This window comes from Cnephaeus nilssonii, assembly GCF_951640355.1.
Source record: "Cnephaeus nilssonii genome assembly, chromosome: 11".
Lineage (NCBI taxonomy): Eukaryota > Metazoa > Chordata > Mammalia > Chiroptera > Vespertilionidae > Cnephaeus > Cnephaeus nilssonii.
This window is the reverse complement of record NC_137082.1, coordinates 21,993,141-22,015,520: the sequence shown is the minus strand read 5'-3', so window position 1 is coordinate 22,015,520 and position 22,380 is coordinate 21,993,141. Positions and strand designations below refer to the sequence as shown.

Sequence of the window (22,380 nt, the reverse complement as noted above, 5' to 3'; positions counted from 1 at the left end):
ACTAATCTGATTAAGAGTCAAAGTTTAAGTGAATGTCTTCAGATATGGTATTCTTACCTAACACAACACCTGGCATAACTCAAAATGAGTGTGTACATCTAGAAAAGTCCTAAAACAATGAGATGTGCTTACATTTCTAAGCCTTGATGCAACAAAAATATATACCTGACCCTCAGGATCATTTTTACTGTGGGAAGTAAAGTACTGTGATGTCCCAAAAGTAATTTTTAAGCCTCAAACTGCACATTTGAACATAAGAAAGTAAATAAAGGAATACTATTAGCCAGCTCTAAAAGACTTATTTTCAAAGGTTTCAAATAACATGCAGGATAATTAACCACCCCATTTTCTAACACATAATAGCAAGCAGTTACCATTATAATCAGTCACTTCATCTCCTTCCATAGCCAACTCCTTAAAGATCTCAGCCAGCTAGTAATGGATTCCTTGAACAAGTGCCTACTCATTAGTTTGCTGTTCCCTGTTTTTTGTTTCTATTCTTCTAATCATTCCAACACTGAAAACTCAAAGCAATACATATTGAAGTCTTTAGATTTGATTGTTAGTAAGAAGATCGGTGACAGACTGGCAAAACAAAATCTAAGTAGACACTCAGAAACATACCCAAATGGTTCCAACGAAAAACTAAACGGTTAAGCCCAATAACTGTTTTCCAATGTACATCAAGGTGGGGATGGAGGGGGCACTGAAAAAAGAGAGGAGGAAGGGCCAGCTGGAATAAACAACATTACTTCTTCAAACTCTCACTTTAAAAAAAAATTCTAAAGGATTCTGAAAATATAAAACAGTTTCTCCAATTCTTGTATCAGATGAAAAACACAGCAGAGAAACTGCAAAGAAAAGCTGCCACATAGAGTTCAAATGGAAGAATAACTGAAATAGGAACTTGGATGTGAGTTGAGCTGTCTTGACAGCATTTTTAGTACTTCCTTCTACTAGAAACAGAATTTGGATATAAGAAATGACTTCTCTTCATGCAAAGATGTAAAAGAGATGCTGAAATATTAAACTAAATTATCAGGACAGACATTTGGAGCTGAATCTAGTATTCTCAGTAGGCCCACTGATCATTTTGGGTTCAATTCCAGTATCTGGAATCAATGGCATTTTACAAAATACTCTTAGTTTTATCTTTCGTTTCTTAGTCATTCATAGATTTGCTTCTAAATAAAATCCACCTGCCATTGTCTGCTATGCAAGTTTTTAAGTAATTTGGGTATTTTACAATATTCACAGGAAGTAAATATTTGGATGCCATCTTATTAATAAGATTACTGAATATCAGACCTTAAGTTACTATAATAGTTCATCATCACACAAAATGGAATAACTGCTTCTGAAATCACTAAAAGATCCTGTAAAGCTACATAAGCTTTTGCCAAAAAAAACTATACATGTCAAAAAAAATTTTTTCCAGAACATTAAATGCAGTACCAATTCAAATTTCTCTGTCTTCTGACTCTCTAAGGAGAAAGCTTTTAGAAAAGTTTTACCTCAATCAAGTTAAAAAAAAACACACACCTACTGAACACTACCTTTACAATTTACCCAAAATCGGACCACTTCTCACCACCTCCACTACTAACACCTTGGTCTGAGCCACAATCACCTGCTACCTGGATTGTTGCAAAGGCCTATTTTCATACTTGCCTTGCTCTGCCTCCGCACCAGTATATTCTCACCAGCCACTGACATCCTTGTAAAGCACGTCAGATAATAACATTCCTCTTCTCAAAAACTGCAAAACCTTTCATGAGCACTCTAGTGTAAAAACTGGAGTTTTCACAAGAATCTACAAATTCTCCCAAGTGATGTGATCCTTGATGGCCCTCACCTTATCTCTTATTTCTGTTGCCCCCTTGCTAATTTTACTCCAGCCTCTTGTAAAAACTCAAACATGCCATGGAGGCTCCTGCCTCAGAGCCTTCATCCTAACTACTCTCTATCAGGCTCTCCCAAAGGCCGATTTCCCTCATCTGCTCCAGTATCTGTGCTTGACAAGACCTACTTAAAACTGCACTCCCTTATCCAGTACTCCCAACCCCACATTCTGCTTTTACATTTTTTCTTTTTTCCACCTTATACCATACCATATACTTTATAATTTACATATTATATAGTTTATTTCTGTCTTCCCTAAATAAACTATAAGCTTCATAAAAATGGGAATCTTTGTGTTTCCTTTGATAATCCCAAGCATTTAGAATAGTATCTAAAGCACAGTAAGCACTAAATAAACATTGACGAGATATTAAAAATAAAGTAGGGTGTCAAAAAACCCTGAAGGACAACATTTTCCTTCTGTTATACCCACCTTAACTTACATTAAGACAAGTCTAAAGTGATATCAAACAAAATGCAGTAGCACTCTAGGGAGGCCAGCCCTGAGGTGGAATGATTCACACCTTCAGGAAGCTGAGCTGTAGGTGCTGCTTCAAGCCTAACACAGCCAAAGGTCCCAAGAAGGGCTATCTGGGCAAACACAGTGATAAGACTTACAATCTTATGGATGAGAACCACCCATTTGCAAAGAACCAAGAATCTAAAATTGTGTAACTTAGTGATTTAGAAAACTCTTAAGAATGCTCCTGGACCCCAATAATCAAATTCTTTATTAGATGAAAAAGATATAGGAGAAAATGATAGCTTCTGCTTTGGACTTAAAAACTGATTTTTATTTATTTTATCTATCACTTCTTTGTTCATCACAAATATACAAAATTGAGGGCAGGCAAATTAGTAGCTATTAAGTAAAGCTTACAGACATAAAGTACAAATAAAGAAGAATTTGCTATATTTGGAAATAACACAACAAACATATTTTAAAAATAAGAATTTAACTCTTTTTTTAAAAATGTATTACAGAAATTTTCAAACATACATTTTAGAGAACAGTGTAATGAACTAAATGGATCATCAACCTATTTCATCAATTATTAATACACTAGTGGCCCAGTGCACAAATTCATGCACATTGAAAGGAAATTAATTAGAAGAAATATTTTAATATCGCTGTTCGCCCTTTCTCTATAATAGAAGTGTCAACCAAATTCACAATCGACAATGACAGATCGAAACACATGCGTGCAACTGGTGCCAGCGAGAGCTTTATATGTATTGTGCATGCGCAAGTCAACTTAGCCTTTTATATATATATATATATATATATATATAGAGAGAGAGAGAGAGAGAGAGAGAAAGAGAGAGAAAGAGAGAGAGAGATAATAAACTTGCTTAACTAGTCGTGCTTTCTGATGTAGCTAAACTTTTTCCAGCCCAGTGAAGCACCCCAATTTCTCTTCCAGGTAATTGTCAGCAACACAGCAGTAAATATCAACAGGAAGCAGATTATTATTGTAGATCATGCAGGGAGAACAAGGGGTAAAATATTTAACTGCAGCAGTGTTTGACTATATTCTGTGTGGTGAGAAAACCTGAAGTCATTTTCAAGGTCCACCATTTCTTACTTCTTTTCAGTCGGGTCAAGTTTCTAAGCTTTCTAAATCTCCGTTTTCCAGCTAATGAAAAAAAAAATAGGATTCCGCCGAGTCTCCTATCTACCTACTCCAGGACTTCTGTGAGGATCAAATGAGATGAGGCACAGGAAAACGCTTCACAGACATTTGGTTAAAGTATAAAATGTTTCCACTGGCTATAAAGCAAGTCATGTTCCTGGGCTGAAGAAACTCCAAGGAGCCTAGTCGCTAGGGAGAGGAAGCCAGGTGTTGCTACGGTACGTCATTACCCAGTGCCCATAGCCACCGTTTCCAGGCTGGGCTGGGCAGTGGGCTGCATTTTGAGCTATGGGATCTTGGCAATGTCAGCTGCAATTTGGTGAGGTATCTCTCTGGGGTAGTGGTGGGGCCTGTGTCCCACTTGGGGGAAACCAAGTGTTGCTTTGTGGGTGCCAGGTCCACAGTGCCATTTATTGTTAAACTAGAGGCCCGGTGCATGAAATTCGTGCACGGGGGTGTGTGTCCCTCACAGCCCAGCCTGCACCCTCTCCAATCTGGGTCCCTTCGAGGGATGTCCGAACGCCCATTTAGGCCCGATCCCGGTAGGCTTGATCGCCCCCAACTGCCCTCTCACAATCCAGGACTGCTGGCTCCCAACTGCTTGCCTGCCTGCCTTCCTGATTGCCCCTAACCGCTTCTGCCTGCCAGCCTGATCACCCCCTAACCACTCCCCTGCCAGCCTGATGGATGCCTAACTGCTCCCCTGCCAGCCTCTTTGACCCTAACTGCCCTCCCCTACAGGCCTGGTCACCCCCAACTGCCCTCCCCTGCAGGCCTGGTCACCCCTAACTACTCTCCCCTGCATGCCTGGTCCCCCCCCAACTACCCTCCCCTGCAGGCCTGGGTCCCCCCCAACTGCCCTTCCCTATAGGCCCGGTTGCCCCCAACTTCCCTCCTCTGCCGGCCTGGTCACCCCTAACTGCCCTCCCCTGCAGGCTTGATCGCCCCCAACTGCCCTCCCTTGCAGGCCTGGTCCCTCCCAACTGCCCTCCCCTGCTTGCCTGATCGCCCACAACTGCCCTCCCTTGCAGGCCTGGTCCCTCCCAACTGCCCTCCCCTGCTGGCCATCTTGTGGCAGCCATCTTGTGTCCACATGGGGTCAGCCATCTTTTGACCACATGGGGGCAGCCATCTTGTGTGTTGGAGTGATGGTCAATTTGCATATTACTCTTTTATTAGATAGGATGGCCTGTTGCTAGGGAGAGGAAGCTGGGCGTTGCTGTGTGCTGTCATTACCCAGTGCCCACAGCCACCGTTTCTGGGCTAGGCTGGGCTGGGTTGGGCTGTGGGCCACATTTTGCACCATTGGGTCTTGGCAGCATCAGCTGCGATTTGGTGGGCTATGGCTCCGGGGTGGTGGCGGTGCCTGTGTGCCAAATGGGGGAAGCTGAGTGTTGCTTTGTGGGCGCCAGGTCCACAGTGCCGTTTCTCTGTAAATGACCAGTGCAGTCACAGCAGCTCCTGAATTTAGCGTCTGCCCCCTGGTGGTCAGTGCACATCATAGCGATCGGTCAGATGGTCAGACACTTAGCATATTAGCCTCTTATATATACAGATTGCTAATCTCATTCATTTATACCCCCACTCAGATTATTTTGAAGCAAATCCCAAATATTGAATTTCAAATATAAATATTTTGCATACATCTCAAAAAATTATTTTTAACAGATAACCATAACATAACCAAATGACACCAAAAAACAATTAATAATAAATCCTTAGACTCAAAATATAGTCAATAGATGTTCACATATCCCTGATTGTCATATAAAATTTTGCTACTGTTTTTATTTTGTTTGTTAAACTGTTTGGTTTGAATGGAAATTCAACTAAATCTATATCGTTTGATAGGTCTCTTATGTTTCTTTTAATCTTTAGGTTTCAAATTTTCTTTTAAAGTTCATACAACAAAAGTAGTATATTTGAAAATTGAATAAAATTTATAAACTACAATAGATAAAATAGTATTTTTAAGAAACAATACACTAGGATACTCAGGGAACTGGGCTTCTGTAAACTACTGCAGGTATACAGTGAACTTTTGTGAAAGATTTCTTCTTCTGAACAAGAAGGAGTAACAAGGAAGAAATTTACACTTTTGCCTGAACCAATGAAAAAACAGACAAAATATAGAAAACAACAGTTTTTAGACGTTAGTAGGCAACGTAGGACAGTGATCCTTGAGGGAAAGGAAACAAATAAAGTAAACCCTCTGACTGTCCCAGCTTACTGCCTGGAGTTTCCAGGCCTCAGCAGAAGAAGGTTAATTCAGGAAGAGCCTGGCAGTCTCTCTGAGTTGGACATCCAAAGAAGCTAGCCAAGGTATCCAGAGTTCAGAGGGCAAAGTACCAGAGAGGAGACAGAGTCCTCTACTAGTCTTCAGTTGAGTAGAGATCAGTGTGTGTAAAAGGAAATTAACCAGAGCATGGGAAAGAATAATGTGAAAGTTGTAGAGGAAACAATCCCCAAGTTCACACAAAGCCAGAGACAGCTCCTGTTCCCACCAGTCAAAGTAAAAAAAAACATCACTCTAGGTGCATCTGCTATAGTACTTAGAAGGGTTTGGCCTGGATAGCAAAGCAAAATCAACTCAAAGCTAAATGCTTCCCTAGTCCCATGTAACAAAGTATAAAGCAAGACCTGAAAAGATGAAACTGCCTCTCAATATGTTAACCATATCCTAGAATAAAGCTGAAGATATTTATTAAAATAAAAGAATATTCAGCACCAAATAAAACAATGTCTGGAATCTAATGAAAATTACCAAGCATGCAAAGAAGCATGAAAATGTAATCTATAATGAAGAGAGAAATCATTCAACTGAAAACAACCCCAAAATAGTAAACATGATAGAATTAGTATACAAAGATATTAAAACAGTGTAACTCTATTCATATGTTCAAGAAGCTATAGGAAAGATTAAACATAGTAAGTAGATACATGGAAGATAGTTTCTTAAAGATGCAAATCAAACTTCCGAAAGATAAAAAACTACAATGTCAGAAATGAAAAATAAATTAGATGGAATTAACAGGTGATTACATATTCAGAAAAATAATTACTAAACTTGAAAACAGCAATGAAAACTATTCAAAATAAAACAGAAAAAATGGAAAAAGTAAACAAATTATCAGTGATCTATAGGACTATTACAAGAAGTCAAATAGAGCCTGGCCAGTGCACCTCAGTGGTTGAGCGTCAACCTATGAACCAAGAGGTCATTGGTTCGATTCCTGGCCAGGGCATATGCTCAGGTTGTGGGCTCAATCCCCAGTAGGGGACGTGCAGGAGGTAGCTGATCAATGTTTCTCTCTCATCGATGTTTCTATCTATCCCTCTCCCTTCCTCTCTCTCTAACATTAGTAAAAACATATTTTTTTTAAAAAAAGTCAAACAGATGTGTAATTGAAGTCCTAAAGAATAGAAGAGAAGGGGATTATCAGCAAAAATATCTGAAGAAATGATAGGCAAAAATTTCCCAAATTTGGTGAAATATAGAAATATATCCCTATATACCCAAAAAACAAAACAGGCCAATATCTCTCATTAATATAGGTACAAAAATTCTTTACAAAGTCTTATACATTATGACCAAGTAGAATTTATCCCAGAAATGCAACTGTTGAATTAACAGTCAAAAATCAACCAATCAATATATTGACCAAGAAAAAAAATTATAAGATCATCTCAATAAATGCAGAAAAACATTTGAAAAGGTGCAACACCCATTTTTATTAAAAACTCTCAGTACATTATGCAAAAAAGAGACTTCCTCAGATAGACTTCAGGTCAAGATGGAGGCATAGGTAAACATAGTACTCACATCCTCCCACAACCACACCAAAATGACAACCAAACTATAGAACAGCCATCATTCAGAACTGTCTGAAACCTATCTAAAAGGAAGTCCTACAACTAAGGAATCCTATATAATAAAAGCGTAATATGCTAAATGTCCAACAGATCAGTTGACCATTTGGTCCTTGGTTCAATCAGTCACTATGACACGCACTGACCACCAGGGAGCAGACGCTCTCACCAGTAGGTTAGCTTGCTGCTGGGATCTGGCCGATCGGGACTGGGCGAGAGGGCCGGACACACCCTGGAGCCCTCCCATGGGCCCCATCGGCCCCAATCGGGACTGGGTGAAATGGCCCCGATCGCCAGCCAGGCCAAGGGACCCCACCTGTGCACAAATTTGTGCACCAGGCCTCTAGTTAAAGAATAAACCACGAAGAGACTGGTAGGAAGATGGAGATGTGATAAGGACCAGTCCCACACACACGTGTAGCAGATAAAAATTGGGAGGCATATCTTGGCTGTGGAGATCCCCCCTGAGGAATGAGGGATCGCAGCCCAGGGTTCTATTGCTAGGAAGAGAGGTCCCCATAACTTCTGGTTGTAAAAACCAGTGGGGACTGTGGCTGAGAGAGACAGAAAGCTGCTGGAATTCCACACAGTTCCTCTTAAAGGGCCCATGCATGAACTTACTTGGACGTACTCCCTCTGAGATCCAGTGCTGGGACAACAGCTCGAAAGGCACTGGGGATATTGTTTGGCATCAGGACAACAGCTGGAGGGGCAGCTTTCTGCTAGACAAAAGTGCTGGCAGAGCCCATTGTTCCCTTTCTGAGCCCTCCCATTACAAAGCTAGCAGGCAGGCACCATATCTGAGTCTCCATCAACCTGACTATCACTGTTTGCCTGTCCTAGTGATTCCCTGAGACCCCACGCCAACAAACTTGCAGGCCTACCCAAGCTGTTTCCAGTCACTTTTCCATATGAATGGTCTGTCTTGGCTCACACTTCAGACTTTTATAAAATCTCTCAAACAAACAGCATCTGGCCTCAGTGTACCCCATACTTTTCACTAAGTGGTCCCAGACTCAGCACTAGCAGCAAGCGGCCATGGTTCGCAGCTTTGCCTCTCCTGGGTACCTCCAAGCCTAGCACAAGTAGCATCCATCTGTAGATCACTTTGTAGCTCAAATTGGGTGACCCTGGGCAGAATACAGGTGGCGGCTCAGGAGGCCCCATGGCCAGTGCACCCACTAGACAGCTTCAGACCACATCAAAGCACCATCCAACCATCTCCACAGTGACACACTAAAGGGGCAGACTTGGCAGGCACCAGAGCCCCGCTGAAGTTAAGTCCTGTTTTGTGAGGCAGGACCCTGCACAGCTGATCTTCCATGGTAGTCAGTGGTCGCAACCAGTCCTTGCAGCCAATTGACCTGGGGGTATATCCCTCCAATTGATGTGTCAACAGCAATCAAGGCTCAGTTATAACAGGAGAGTGTAGAAAGCATACACCAGGGGGGGAGGCGGCATACCTAGAGTGCCCAACTTGGGTGGTGGAGGAGGTTATGCCACTGGACCCTACAGGACACCTACTACATTAGGCCTGGGAGATGCAGCAGCTCTACCTAATACACAGAACCAAACACAGGGAGGCTGCCAAAATGAGGAGACAAAGAAACACGTCCAAAATGAAAAAAAAAAAAAAAAAAAATTCCAGAAAAAAAAAAAAACTAAACAAAATAGAGACAAGCAATCTACTAGATACAGAGTTCAAAACACTGGTTACAAGGATGCTCAATGAACTTAGGGGAACTTGAGAGAGTTCTTCAGCAGCATAAAAAAAGAAAGACACTGAAACCTTAAAAAAAGTTAGAAATGAAGGATACACCAACTGAAATGAAGAATAATTTACAGTGAATCAACAGTAGAGTAGATGAAGCAGAGACTCAAATCAACAATTTGAAATATAAGAAAGTAAAAACTACCCAATCAAAATAGCAAAAAGAAAAAAGAAACTATAAAAATGAAGACAGTGTAAGGAACCTCTGAGACAACATCAAGCATACTAACATTCGTATCACTGGGTTACCAGAAGGAGAAGAAAAATAGCAAGAGACTGAAAACCTATTTGAAAAATAATGATGGAAAACTTCCAAAACCTGGTGAAGGAAATAGACACACAAGTCCAGAAAGTGCAGAGTCCCAAACAAGATGAACCCAAAGGGGCCCACATGAAGACACATCATAATTAAAATTCCAAAGGTTAAAGAAAAAGAGAGAATCTTAAAAGCAGCAAGAAAAAAGCAGTTAGTTACCTAGAAGAGAACTCCCATAACAGAAACTTTGCAAGCCAGAAGGAATTGGCAAGAAATATTTAGAGTGATGAAAAGCAAAGACCTATAACCAAGATTACTCTATTCAGCAAAACTATCATTTAGAACCAAAGTACATATAAAGAGCTTCCCAGACAAGGAAAGGCTAAAGGAGTTCATCACAACCAATATTACATGAAATGTTAAAGGGTCTTCTTTAAGAAAAATAAGAAGAAAAATAAAAATAAAAAATATGAACAAAATGGCAATGAACATATATCTATCAAAATGAATCTTTAAAAAAACACAAAATAAATGAAGAAGCAGAAAAAAAAAAGAAGGGGACTTCCTCAACATAAAAAAGAACATCTATAACAATCTATAGCAACCATCAGACTTAACAGTAAAAGAACAAATGCTACTTCCCTAAGATCACAACAAGGCAAGAATGTCCACTCTCGCACTTCTAGTCTATATTGCTTCAGAGGTCCTACCCACTGTAATAAAGAAAAATAAATTAATTAAAGGAATCCAGATTATAACAGTAGAAGTGAAATTAGATCCCGAGAAGACATGACTATCCATGTAGAAAATTTTATGGAATCTATAAATGTGGTACTAGAACAAATGAGTATAGCAAATTCCTAGGACAGAACATCACTATAATAAAAATCATTCATATATTTATATATTGCCAACAAACTATTGAAAATTAACATTTTTAAAATATGCAATTTATCATAGCATTAAAAAGAATGAAGTACTTAAGTATAAATTGGATAAAAGCTTTGAAAGACCTGTACAGTGAAAACTATAAAACACTGTCCAGAGAAGTTAAAGAAATTCTTAGTAAATGGATATGTTGCAATCCTAATCAAAACTCCAGCAGCTATTTATAGAAATTGACAGGCTGATTCTAAAATTCATATGGAAATGTAAAATGCCTAAAATAGTCAAAACAATTTGAAAACAAAGAACAAAGCAGAAAAACTATGTACATGAGAAAATCAGATAGCTAGTTCCAAACAAGTGTAGGATTACTATATGACATCATTTTAATAGAAAAATAGCCATCACTTTTTCCCCACATATTTTATGTTTGGAAAATATAAAAATATTACACGTCCTTTTTGATAATTACCTCATTTGTTCCCTTCTTCCTACTTCCCAAAAATAATCACAGTGAGTTTGGTAACTTTCCAGACCTTTTGTGTGTGTGTGTGTGTGTGTGTGTGTGTGTGTGTGTGTGTGTCCTATATAATAAAAGGCTAATATGCAAATCGACCAAAATGCGAAATGACCAGTCACTATGATACGCACTGACCACCAGGGGGCAGACGCTTGATGCAGGAGCTGCCCTCTGGTCAGTACACTCCCACAGCGGGAACGCTGCTCAGCCAGAAGCTGGGCTCATGGCTGGCGAGCGCAGCAGCAGTGGCAGGAGCCTCTCCCGCCTCCATGGCAGCCCTAAGGATGTAGAGATGCCCCCTGAGGAATGGAAGCAGGAGATCCCATGGGGAGCAGGCCTAAGCCGGCAGTCGGACATCCCCCAAGCACTCCTAGACTACAAAAGGGCGCAGGCCGGGCTGAGGGACGCCCCCCCGAATGCACAAATTTCATGCACCGAGTCTCGTGTGTGTGTGTGTGTGTGTGTATCCTTAGAAAATCCTATCTAATAATAGACAAATATGCAAGTTGACCATACCTCCGACACACCCACAAGCCACGCCCACCATCCAATCAGAGCGAGTATGCAAATTAACCCAAACCAAGATGGCTACAGCCACAGAGAGCAAGGTTTCCTAGGTAACAGAGGAAGCCAAGCTTTCTGCCTGCCCTTGCCAGGCCTAAGACTCCACTCAAGTTACAAAGTTTCAATTATAGAAGGTAAACAAATTCAAACAAATGGCGGCAGAATGGAGCTTGAGAGAGCAGGCCAGGGTTGCCGCCGGCAACAGGGGAAGCAAAGCTTTCCGCACACCCTGGCTGGGCCCACCCGCTTAAGGCAACAAAGTTTCAATTATAACCCCAACACAAATGGCTGAGGGCCTCGGAGGGAGCCCCAGGCTTGGCTCTGCTCCACGCTACAAAGTTTCAATTGTAGAAGGAAAATAAATTCCAAATACCAAGGCCTCCACTTGGGTTGCCAGGGGGCGTGGCCGGCCTGCAAACTACCACAGGCCCCTCACTCAGGCCGCCCCACGCCCCAAGGGAACCCCACCCTGATCAGGGACACCCTTCAGGGCAAACCAGCTGGCCCCCACCCCTGTACCAGGCCTCTATCCTATCTAATAAAAGAGTACTATGCAGATTGATCATCACTGCAACACATAATATAGCTGCCCCCATGTGGACACAAGATGGCCACCACAAGATGGCCAGCAGGAAAGGGCAGTTGGGAGGCACCCGGCCTGCAAGGGAGGGCAGTTGGAGGTGATCAACCCTGCAGGAGAGGGCAGTTAGGGGTAACCAGGCTGGCAGAGGAGGGAAGTTGGGGGAAAACAGGCTGGCAGCAGAGTGGTTAGGGGGTGATCAGGCTGGCAGGCAGAAGCGGTTAGGGGCAATCAGGAAGGCAGGCAGGCAAGCAGTTGGGAGCCAGCAGTCCTGGATTGTGAGAGGGATGTCCGACTGCCCGTTTAGGCCCGATCTGATCGGGCCTAAACGGGCAGTCGGACATCCCTTGAGGGGTCCCAGATTGGAGAGGGTACAGGCTGGGCTAAGGGACAACCCCCCTCCATGCACGAATTTCGTGCACCGGGCCTCTAGTTATAGTATAATATGTAATGTGATACTATGAAGGAACAAATTAGAAAGAGAAAAGCTTCATTCAAGATAAGGAAAGGCTAAAGGAGTTCATCATCTAGGGGCAGGAGTAGGGGCAGAAATGGGGTCAGGGTAAAGGTACAGGACAGACAGAGGGAAGGATAAGGATCCCATTAGAAAGGGTTCAGCTTCAAATCTTTGGTAATATTTTATTTCTGAAGCTGGGTGGTAGGAAACAGGTATTCATTACATTATTTTGTAACTTTTTAAGGAAACATAAGCTAAACTGAACACATTCAGCAACTTAGAGATCTATGTATGTTACTATATGTAAATGTTTCTCTCTTTCATTTATGCTGCAGAGTAGTTAATAATACAACCAGAAAATAGTTTACTTAGCCATTGATGGACATCTAGGTTGTGTACAGTTTTATATACAAGCCACACTGCTGTAGCCCTCTTTTGCTGCACAAGCCTTCCTGTGTACATGTGAAGGTGTTCTGTCTTAAGGTGTAATTGCTGGAGCAAACAGCAAGGGCATTGTCATTTTTTACATTAATCAATAATGTAAAAATGTCTCTCAACTAGCTATATCAACGAATGTTCTCACCAGCACTAGTAACACAAAAAAACCTATTTTTCCACACCCTCAACAAGACTGGATATTAGTCTTATAATTAGTCTAATTAGTCTTATTAGTTAATTTTACTACTTTAAATAAGGTGAAATATCATATCATTTTAATTCACAATTCTTTGATTAATATTATGATTGAGCACCTTTTCATGTATTCATATGCCATCAATATTTTCTTTTCTATAAGTTGTCTATTTGTATCTTTTATTAATTTTTAGAATTTTGGTTGTCTTTTTCTTATCGGTACTTTATACTTTTTAAACATGATGGAAATAATGAAACACATATTAGAGATTGCTTTCCCTTACCCTTGTTTTATTGAAAACAAATATTAAAAATTAATATTTCTTTGAAAATTTTGTATAATCAACCTTTCTAATACCATGATTAAAAACCTAAGAAGTATATGATTAAAGGAATACCTTTAATTTATTTAGGTAAAAGGTTTCAAGATTTTTCCAATAAATTAATAAATTTATTTTCTATGACTATTAATAAATTTATTTTCTATGACTTAAAATTATAACAGTCAAATAAAGTGTTTCCTACAGTACTACTGTAATAACTTTCACACAGAACACTAATGTAACCTTCACAGCCAGGCTGAACACATACTGAGTATGAGACAGTATTGAGGCATATTTATTAATAATGTTAGGCATGCTAACAGGATGGTGGTTATGCTTTGCAAACAGACAAATTTACAGAACTATTTGAGGGTAAAATAGGATGTCGAGGATTTGCTTTAAAATGCCAGGAGAAAAAAAGATATGCATGAAAGAGATGAAGAGCAAAAGCATTGTTAATTATTGGAGCTGGATGACAGGTTCATGAGGGCTCTTTACAACATTCTCTCTACTCTTAGAACTATTTGAAAAGTTCAAAGTGTTTTTAATGAGAAGTGTATGTTAATGCTGGAGAAGAGATGTGATCTGACTAATCTTAGTGTCACAATGTGTTTCTGCAGATGAGAAAAATTAAGTACTTTTATTCTAAGAACTCCTCAAGATTAACAATTAGTTTAGACTCTGGACTAGAATGTGCAAGATACTTTTAAAGTTTCATAATAAAAAGACCCCAGTTGAGTACTTAGTAACAGCAAAAACATCCCTATAATCAACTACAAAACCCAAAATAACTCTGATCTCTTTTCTGCTTTAATCCACAATATTCTATTCCATCCGGAGTTCTATCAAGTGTACAAAGATCACAGAACAAAGTGAGTCTTCAACTCAAAGGCAAGCTACCACTAGTGTACAACCGGCAGCATCAACCTTCTGTGGATAAAAATAGCCTTCAAACACTGCATGCACCAAAGACCAAAGACCCAGGGAAAGTCAGGCAGAACAAAGCGGTTACCAGGGAGGAATCCGGCCAGCAGAGAGCTTGCCCTTCTGCCCTTCACACAAGAGTCTGTTCGCAACTGAGACTGGGTTCTTGATTCCTATAAAATAAAATTAGCAGAAAATGAAGTAAAAAAGTCTTCAAGTTTCCCACTCAGTTTTGTGGCAATTTCAACAAACACAGGTTTTAAATATCTTGGAAAACTCTTCTTTTATATACTAATAAAAACCCTTAATTATCATAAACAATACAGAACAAATCAACAAATACATGAATACCTAGTAAATTCCAGAAAAGAACAAATATAAAACATACCTTCTCGTGTTTTGTCATATGCTACAGCAGCAAAAACTGAATTTGAAGTAATACATATTTAAATTCGGTTCCTTTTTAATAGATTTCAGAATAATAGAATAGAAAAATAAACTGAAAATGTGACATCTACAATCAAAACCATATATTTCCTCTAAAGAAATGCCCTGGCCGGCTTGGCTTGATGGTTGGACATCGTCCCATGCACCAAAAGGTTGCCAGTTCCGTTTCCCGTCTGGGCACATAGCCGGGTTGTGGGCTTGGTACTGATGGGGGGCCTGCAGGAGGCAGCCAACTGATTTTGTGCCCTCACATCAATGTTTCTCTTTCTCTCTCCCTCTCTCTCAAAATCAATAAAAATATTTTAAAAATAAAAAAATAAGCATGATTACAAACAGCTTCAAATTTAATTGAGGAGGAAAATTAATGGCCAAATATTTAAAATCTCACCTGTAAGAAGGACTGAATATAGAGGAAGTCCTTCAAACTAAGTAAGGGTAGGGAGAATAGACCAAGTATATACAAGATTGTTATCTAAAGTATAGTTCAGATTGTAACCTAAAGTATGGTTCAGATTGTTTCCAGGAGGGAAAACAGAATGTGAAAAGTGAAAAATGGGCACTTATCTGGGAAGAATGACGGCAGTAAGTATTAGTGTGAAAGCATTATATCAGGATGACAATGACAACGACAAATATGACAATAATGATAAGGACAGAAGACAGTGACAGTAACTTAGTATCTAATACTAGTGACCCGGTGCACGAAATTCGTGCACATTAAAAGAGGATTAATTAGAGGAAATAATTTAATGTTGCTATTTGCCCTTTCTCTATAATAGAAGTGTCAGAGATGACAGAAAATTAGTAAAATGTATATGAAAACCTTCCTCCTGTCAGAGTCTGGGGCACATCACAGGACCCAGAGTCAAGTCCCCACCCACCCACATGCACCTCAAAATTGCGTGAGACCCAGACCCGGCCGACCCCCCACCCCCCACCCCCCACCCCCGATTGGGCTAGATCCAGACCCAGCCAATCCCACCCTTGTCAAGCCCTGCCGGGTAGGGGGCATAGCCTCAGGTCCCCTGGCCCAGTGCTAGGACAGGGGACGTGGCCTGAAGTCCCCCAGCCCAGACCGGGGCAGGGGGCGTGCCTTGAGGTCCTCCATCAAGCCCCACCAGGTGGGGGACATGGCCTGAGATCCCCTGTCAAGCCCCACTGGGTGGGGGGCATGGCCTGAGGTCCCCTGTCACAGCCTCAGGTATCCCCGCCAAGCCCCGCTGGGTGGGGTGCGGCCTGAGTTCCCCCGACCCAGCACTGGGGGTGCACCTTGAGGTCCCCGTAAAGCCCCACTGGGTAGGGGGCACGGCCTGAGGTCCCCTGTCAAGGCCATCCAGGCAGGGGGTGCAGCCTCAGGTCTCCTGGCCCGGTGATGGGGCAGGGGCACGGCCTGAGGTCCAATGTGAAGCCCCACCGGGCGGGGGGTGCAGTCTGAGGTCCCCCGGCCTGGTGCCGGGGTGGAGGGCGTGGCCTGAGGTCCCCTGTCAAGCCCTGCAAGGTGGGGGGCGTGGCCTGAGGTCGCCTGTCAAGCCCCACGGGGGCGGGGGAGGGTGTAGCCTCAGGTCCCTGCTGATTGCTTGTTAAGACTCCTTATGGGAACTTGGCCTCAGTTGTGGGTGCAGCCATCTTTGTGATGGAGTGATGGTCAATTAGCATATTCCCTCTTTATTAGATAGGATGTGTCAGGCCCAGTGCCAATCCCTTAAATGTAATCAGATTACTTAATTGATCCCTTCAGTCTTCCACATAAATACTCTTATGAACCCTATCTCATTACTGAGGAAACATTTTCACAGAAGGTTAACTCACCTGCCCAAGATTAGTGCTGAGATTTTAACAGAGGCAGCTAATGCCAGAGACCATGCCCTTAACCACTAAGCTATGATGCCTCTCAGGACACTACTAATGCAAATAAAAAATCAGCAGTGGGATATAAAGCGGCTATAAAAATTACAATTAAGACCACCATATTGACATTTAAAAAAACTGTCACACAAAAAAATGTATAAAATACCAAAGGATGGAAAAGCTCAGGTCTCTGAGCTCTTAAATATATTTCTGGATAAATGATTCAATATTGTAGACATTATCAATTACCAAAGTAACTTATAAATTCAAATCTATTAATTCAAGATTTCAAAAAATTTCTGAAGTATGCCAAGCTGACTCTTAAATTCATTAGAAAGAGAAAACTTTGAAAAAAAGTTAAGACTTCACCCAATAAGATCATTTTCATTAAAAACTATTCTAATGAAAAGAGTGTGGTTTGAGTACAAAATAGACAAATATATCAATTGAATAGAATAAAGCTAAACTTTAGACACAGACACACATGAATTTGGATATTTAATATGTGATACAGATAGTTTTCAAATGAGTAGGGCATAGATAGGGTACATATGACAGGCAGAAAGAACACATAGATTGCTGGGGATCTGACTATTTTACTACTGTACCCTATCAATTTATTGGTTCTCAGCTACAAATTCATCCTTTGTTGCCTGATCTGTAAAAATGGAAAAGGGCCCTTTAAATGTTTCCTTTGCCAGCTGGCACACTGATATACTTTGTCAGTAGAGGGCACTGGAGACACACTGCAGGAGGAAAAGGTGGCTTGCTATCCAGCTCCTGGAGAATATCAGTTTTTCTCCACTATTTGGCCCACATGGTAGTCTCCAGTGCTAAGTGACTGCAGGGTACAGTTTTCTCCAGCATTTGGCCACCACATGTTTTCCCCAGCTCTTGATCAGGCCATGGCAGCATAGCTGACAGCCCCAGAAAGAATAGGACTGCACCCAGCTCAAGTCACTGATCCCCCCATCTTCTCCTCAGCCTGACAGGCACACATGGCAAAATGCTCCACCTGGTTGACTGTCTAATGAACCAAAAGCCCAATTGCTATCCTGTGCAACAGAGGTTTAGTTACCATGGCTTCCTGACTTCTGTGTGCCCACCTACCAGGCCAAGCTCACCTGGGCCACGCAAGATTGTTCCTGTTCTCACAGTGACAATGGCCTGGGTACCCCAGCAACTTCTCTGCCTGACAGTGGGCTGCAACCATACCTTCTACAACAAGGTCTGAATTCCCTTCCAAGTTAATCCCTACTTCAGTATTCTTCTGCCCTAGAATACACTTTGAGTTTTCTTTCCATCTTCATATAGTTACTCTCTTATCACTATTTAATAATTCTTTATATTAAACCTCTCCTGTTATACTACTGGGTGGTTTCTGTCTCCTAGTTGAACCCAGACTGATACAGGAACAATGGACCCGTGGTCGGCAAACTGCAGCTCGCAAGCCACATGCGGCTCTTTGGCCCCTTGAGTGTGGCTCTTCCACAAAATACCACGGCCTGGGCGAGTCTATTTTGAAGCAGTGGCGTTAGAAGAAGTTTAAGTTTAAAAAATCTGGCTCTCAAAAGAAATTTCAATTGTTGTACTGTTGATATTTGGCTCTGTTGACTAATGAGTTTGCCGACCACTGCCATGGACAAATTACTAAACCTGTCCTGTGTCTCAGTTTTCTCATCTGAAAAATAGGGGAAAAAGTACTGACCTCATGTTATTATGAGAACTAAATGATTTAATATATACTGTATAAACTACTGGAGAAAAATGTATATTATGCAATAGTTATTTAATAAATGGTAATTATTACTGTTGTTATTCAATAAATTATGTAGGGACAATGTGTTGATCATTTCAGAAAAATAAATAATCTATTTAAGAGTTAAATAAAAATATATTATACACATATTAGCAAAAACTATAGGTGACCAAACTCATAATTATGAGAGAAACCTTACAAATGCAAAATACAAAAGCCACAAAAGAGAAATAAGTTTGACAAATAAAAATTTTAAATTCCAATGCGATAAAGCACATTATAGAGTTTTTACAAGGCAAGCCACACAAGAGGTATAAACAGTTCACAGAAAAATGTAAATGGCCTTTAAACATGTGAAACTTCATTAAATACCAATAAAATTTTACAATAAAAGAAAATAAAAACTAACTGAAATACCATTTCTTACCTATCACACAAATCAGAAAGAATATAGTATATTGGAATAAATGAATAATCAAATAGACATGACATGTAGAACATGTACCCAACAACTATAAGATACATACTCTTTTCAAGTTCACATGGACCATTTATCAAAAACACATCATAATCTGGGCCATAAAGCAAGTCTCAAAAGGCTTTAAGGGCTTAGAATCTTATAGCGTATGTTTTCAGACCACAGTGAAATTAAAGACTAGAAATAAATAATGAAAACTAACAAAAAAGTCTTTAGAATAAGAAATTTGAACACTTATAAAAGAAAGACAAATTCCTTGAAAAACACACAGGAGAAAAAGAAAATATAGTCTCATAACTGTTAAAGAAATTGGATCCCTTTTTTAAAAACTTCCCACAAAAACTCTACTACTAATTTAGAATAACTAATGAATTCCTCCAAACAATTAAAAAGAAATCATTCCAATCATACACAAACTCTTTCAAAGATCAGAAAGAAAAAAATCCTTAGCTCATTTTATGAGGCCAGCCATACCATGATTCCAAAACCTGAAAAGAATATTATAAGAAAGAAAAATTAAAGCCTATTATGCGAACATAAATGTCAAAAATCTTGAACATCAGCAAAATATAAAAAATAAAAACTTATGACCAAGAAGATTTTATGCCAAGAAGGGAACATAAATTTCCTTTAACAAAATAAAGGAGAAATTTCATATCTCAGTAGGTGCAGAATAGCACTTAATGATATTCAATACCCATTTATAATAAAAACTATCAGCAATCTAAGATTAGAAGGGAACTTTCTCAATATGATAAAGAGCATCTATGAAAATCCTACTAGCAGCATACAAAAATGGTGAAATATTTAATGTTCTCGCTCTAAAATCAAGAAAAAAGCAAGGATGTACACTATTACCACTTATATTCAACATTGTCCTCGATGTCATAGCCAGTATAATAATGCAAGAAAAAAATAAACATTTAAACGTTGGAAAGAAAAAAGCAAAACTGCCATGATTCACAGGTGATATAATTGCGTGTATAGAAATTCCAAGGGGACCTATTTTTTTTTTAAACTCTAATATGCACTAGGAAACCAAAAGCTTCATGTGATACATTTTTGGGATATTCACATTATAGAGGTGGTCTGGAACAGAACCCACAATATTTCCTAGGTATGCTTGTATGTCATTTGAATTTTTTAACAACAAAAATAGATTATTTCAAGTAATTATAAAATTATGATTTCCAATCATTATAAAATTAAGAGAATATGCTAATACATTTGAAATGTCTATAATCTCGAGGGGATGGAGAATGATCAAACTCTAACAAAGACTATATACAGCTAAAATTTCATGTCTTAAATTTAGTAAGAAATTTTTAAAAGTTTGTTTTCAACACTATTCCAATTAAGAATGGTGGAAAAAACTGGAGTAGGTCTTTAGATGCCATGGAATGGTAATATTCATATTTTATAAAGAACAGAGATAGTGTGTTACAGTGTCCACATACCACTCAGTGCTCCAACAGCTCCAAAATTTAAGGATTTTCCATCCATTATGCTGGCATCACATTCAATTTCACCCAGGAGATTTAGATTAGATCCCATTCCTGCATTTGTAAAAGGAGAATCCTAAAAGATAAAAACAAAAATTACAATACCTTTAGTCTTGAAGATTTAATATCAATCCTTCATAAACTGTTCCATGAACTAAAAAGGGAAAGAACGCTTCCCGACTCATTACATGATAGCAATACTACTGTGATTACAAAACAAAACAAATACCTCATAAGGAAAGAAAACTACAGACCAATATACCTTATGAATATTGTCACCAAAAATCCTCAAGGAAATACTAGCAAACCAATTGCAACAAAACATAAAAGGATTATATACCATGAAAAAGAGGGGTCCCAGAAAGCAAGTTTGGTTTAATATCAATATAATTCACCATGTTAATAAAGGAACAAAAACCAAAAACAAAACACCATGATCATCTCAACACAGAAAAAGAATTTGACAAAATCCAACATCCTTTCATGAAAAAACAAACCATTCAACAAAGTAAAAATAGAAGGGAACTTCCTTACTATAATAAAGGATACCTACAAAAACTGGAGCACTAACAGCATAATTAATAGTGAAAGACAGAATGCTTTCCCCTAAGATCAGGAACAATACATACAGTACAACAATGTTCACTCTCACCACTTCTATTCAATATTACATATACCGGATATTCTGGACAGGACTCTAAGCAAAAAAAAAAGAAAAGAAATAAAGAGAATCTATATTGGAATGGAAGAAGTAATGTTATCTACCTCTATTTGAAGAGGACATGATCTTGTATACAAAAAAATTCTCAGGACTCCACTAAAAAAACTATTAGAACTGATAAACGAGTTCAACAAGGCTGCAAGATATAAGATCAACATACAAAACTCAATTTTATTTCTACACACTAGAAATGAAAAATCCAAAAATGAAATTAACAATTCCACTTAATAACAACAAAAAGAATATTTATGAATAAATTTAACAAAAGAAGTATAAGACCTATAAACTAAGAACTACACAACATGTTGAAAAAAATTAAAGACCTGCCTTGGTGGATGGCTTAGTTAGTTGGAGTGCCCCATTCACCAAAAAATTGTGGGTTCAATTCCTGGTCAGGGCACATACCTAGGTTGCGGGTTCAATCCCTGGTCGTGGCAAGTACAGCAAGCAATGGATTGATGTTTCTTTCTCACATCAATGTTCTTCTCTCTCTCTCTCTCTGTCCCTTCCTCTCTCTAAAAACCAATATAAATATATCCTCAGATGAGGATTAAAAAAAAATGAAAACCTAAGCGAATGGAAGGACAGCCATGTACATAGACAAGAAGGCTTAATATCTTGAAGATGTAATAGTCCCCAAATGGATCTGAATCAACAATCCCTTATCAAATCCCAGCAGCCTTTATTATTTGCAGAAATTGACAAACTAATCCTAAAATTCATATGGAAATGCAAGAGATTCAGAATAGGCAAAGCAATCTTAAGAAGAAAAACAAAACGGGAGGGCTAACAAACTGCTAGATTTTATAACTTGCTACATAACTACAGTAATCAAGACAGTTATGATACAGACATACCACTAAGGATAAACAGATAGATCGATGCAATAGAACTGAGAGCCCAGACACAAGCCTCCCATTTATGGTCAATTCAACAGGATACCACAACAATTCAATAAAGGATAGTTTTCTCCATAAATGGTGCTCAGATAACTAGATATCCATATGCAAGAGAATGAAGTTAGACTATCTCACACCATATACAAAAATTAAATCAAAGAGATCAAAGACCTAAATGAAAGAGCTAAAACTATAAAATCCTTCAAAGAAAATAAAGAGCAAATGTTACATGGCACCAAAAGCACAAGAAACAAAGGAAAAATTAAGTAAACTGGACTATCAACATTAACAACTTCGTGTTTCAAAGTACACCATAAAGAAGGTGGAAAAAACTCCAAATCATTTATCTCATAAGATATTTGTATCCAGGATATATTTTTAAAAGTCTACAACTCTAAGATAAAGAG

General features: G+C 39.4%; 1 protein-coding gene across 6 annotated transcripts in view; it reads right to left on the bottom strand.

The window, feature by feature from the left end:
• Positions 1 to 22,380, bottom strand: part of TASP1 (taspase 1) — a 249,769-nt gene that overhangs the window by 175,470 nt on the left and 51,919 nt on the right. For all 6 annotated transcript variants that reach the window (XR_013814158.1, XM_079783747.1, XM_079783749.1 and 3 more), the window contains exons 5-6: positions 20,309 to 20,429; positions 14,408 to 14,492 (exon numbers count right to left, since the gene is read on the bottom strand). Coding sequence is in view for 5 of the 6 variants with exons in the window: in XM_079783747.1 (XP_079639873.1) it covers positions 14,408 to 14,492; positions 20,309 to 20,429 (206 nt within the window). In the remaining variant the exon portion in view is untranslated. The remainder of the gene's footprint in view (positions 1 to 14,407; positions 14,493 to 20,308; positions 20,430 to 22,380) is intronic.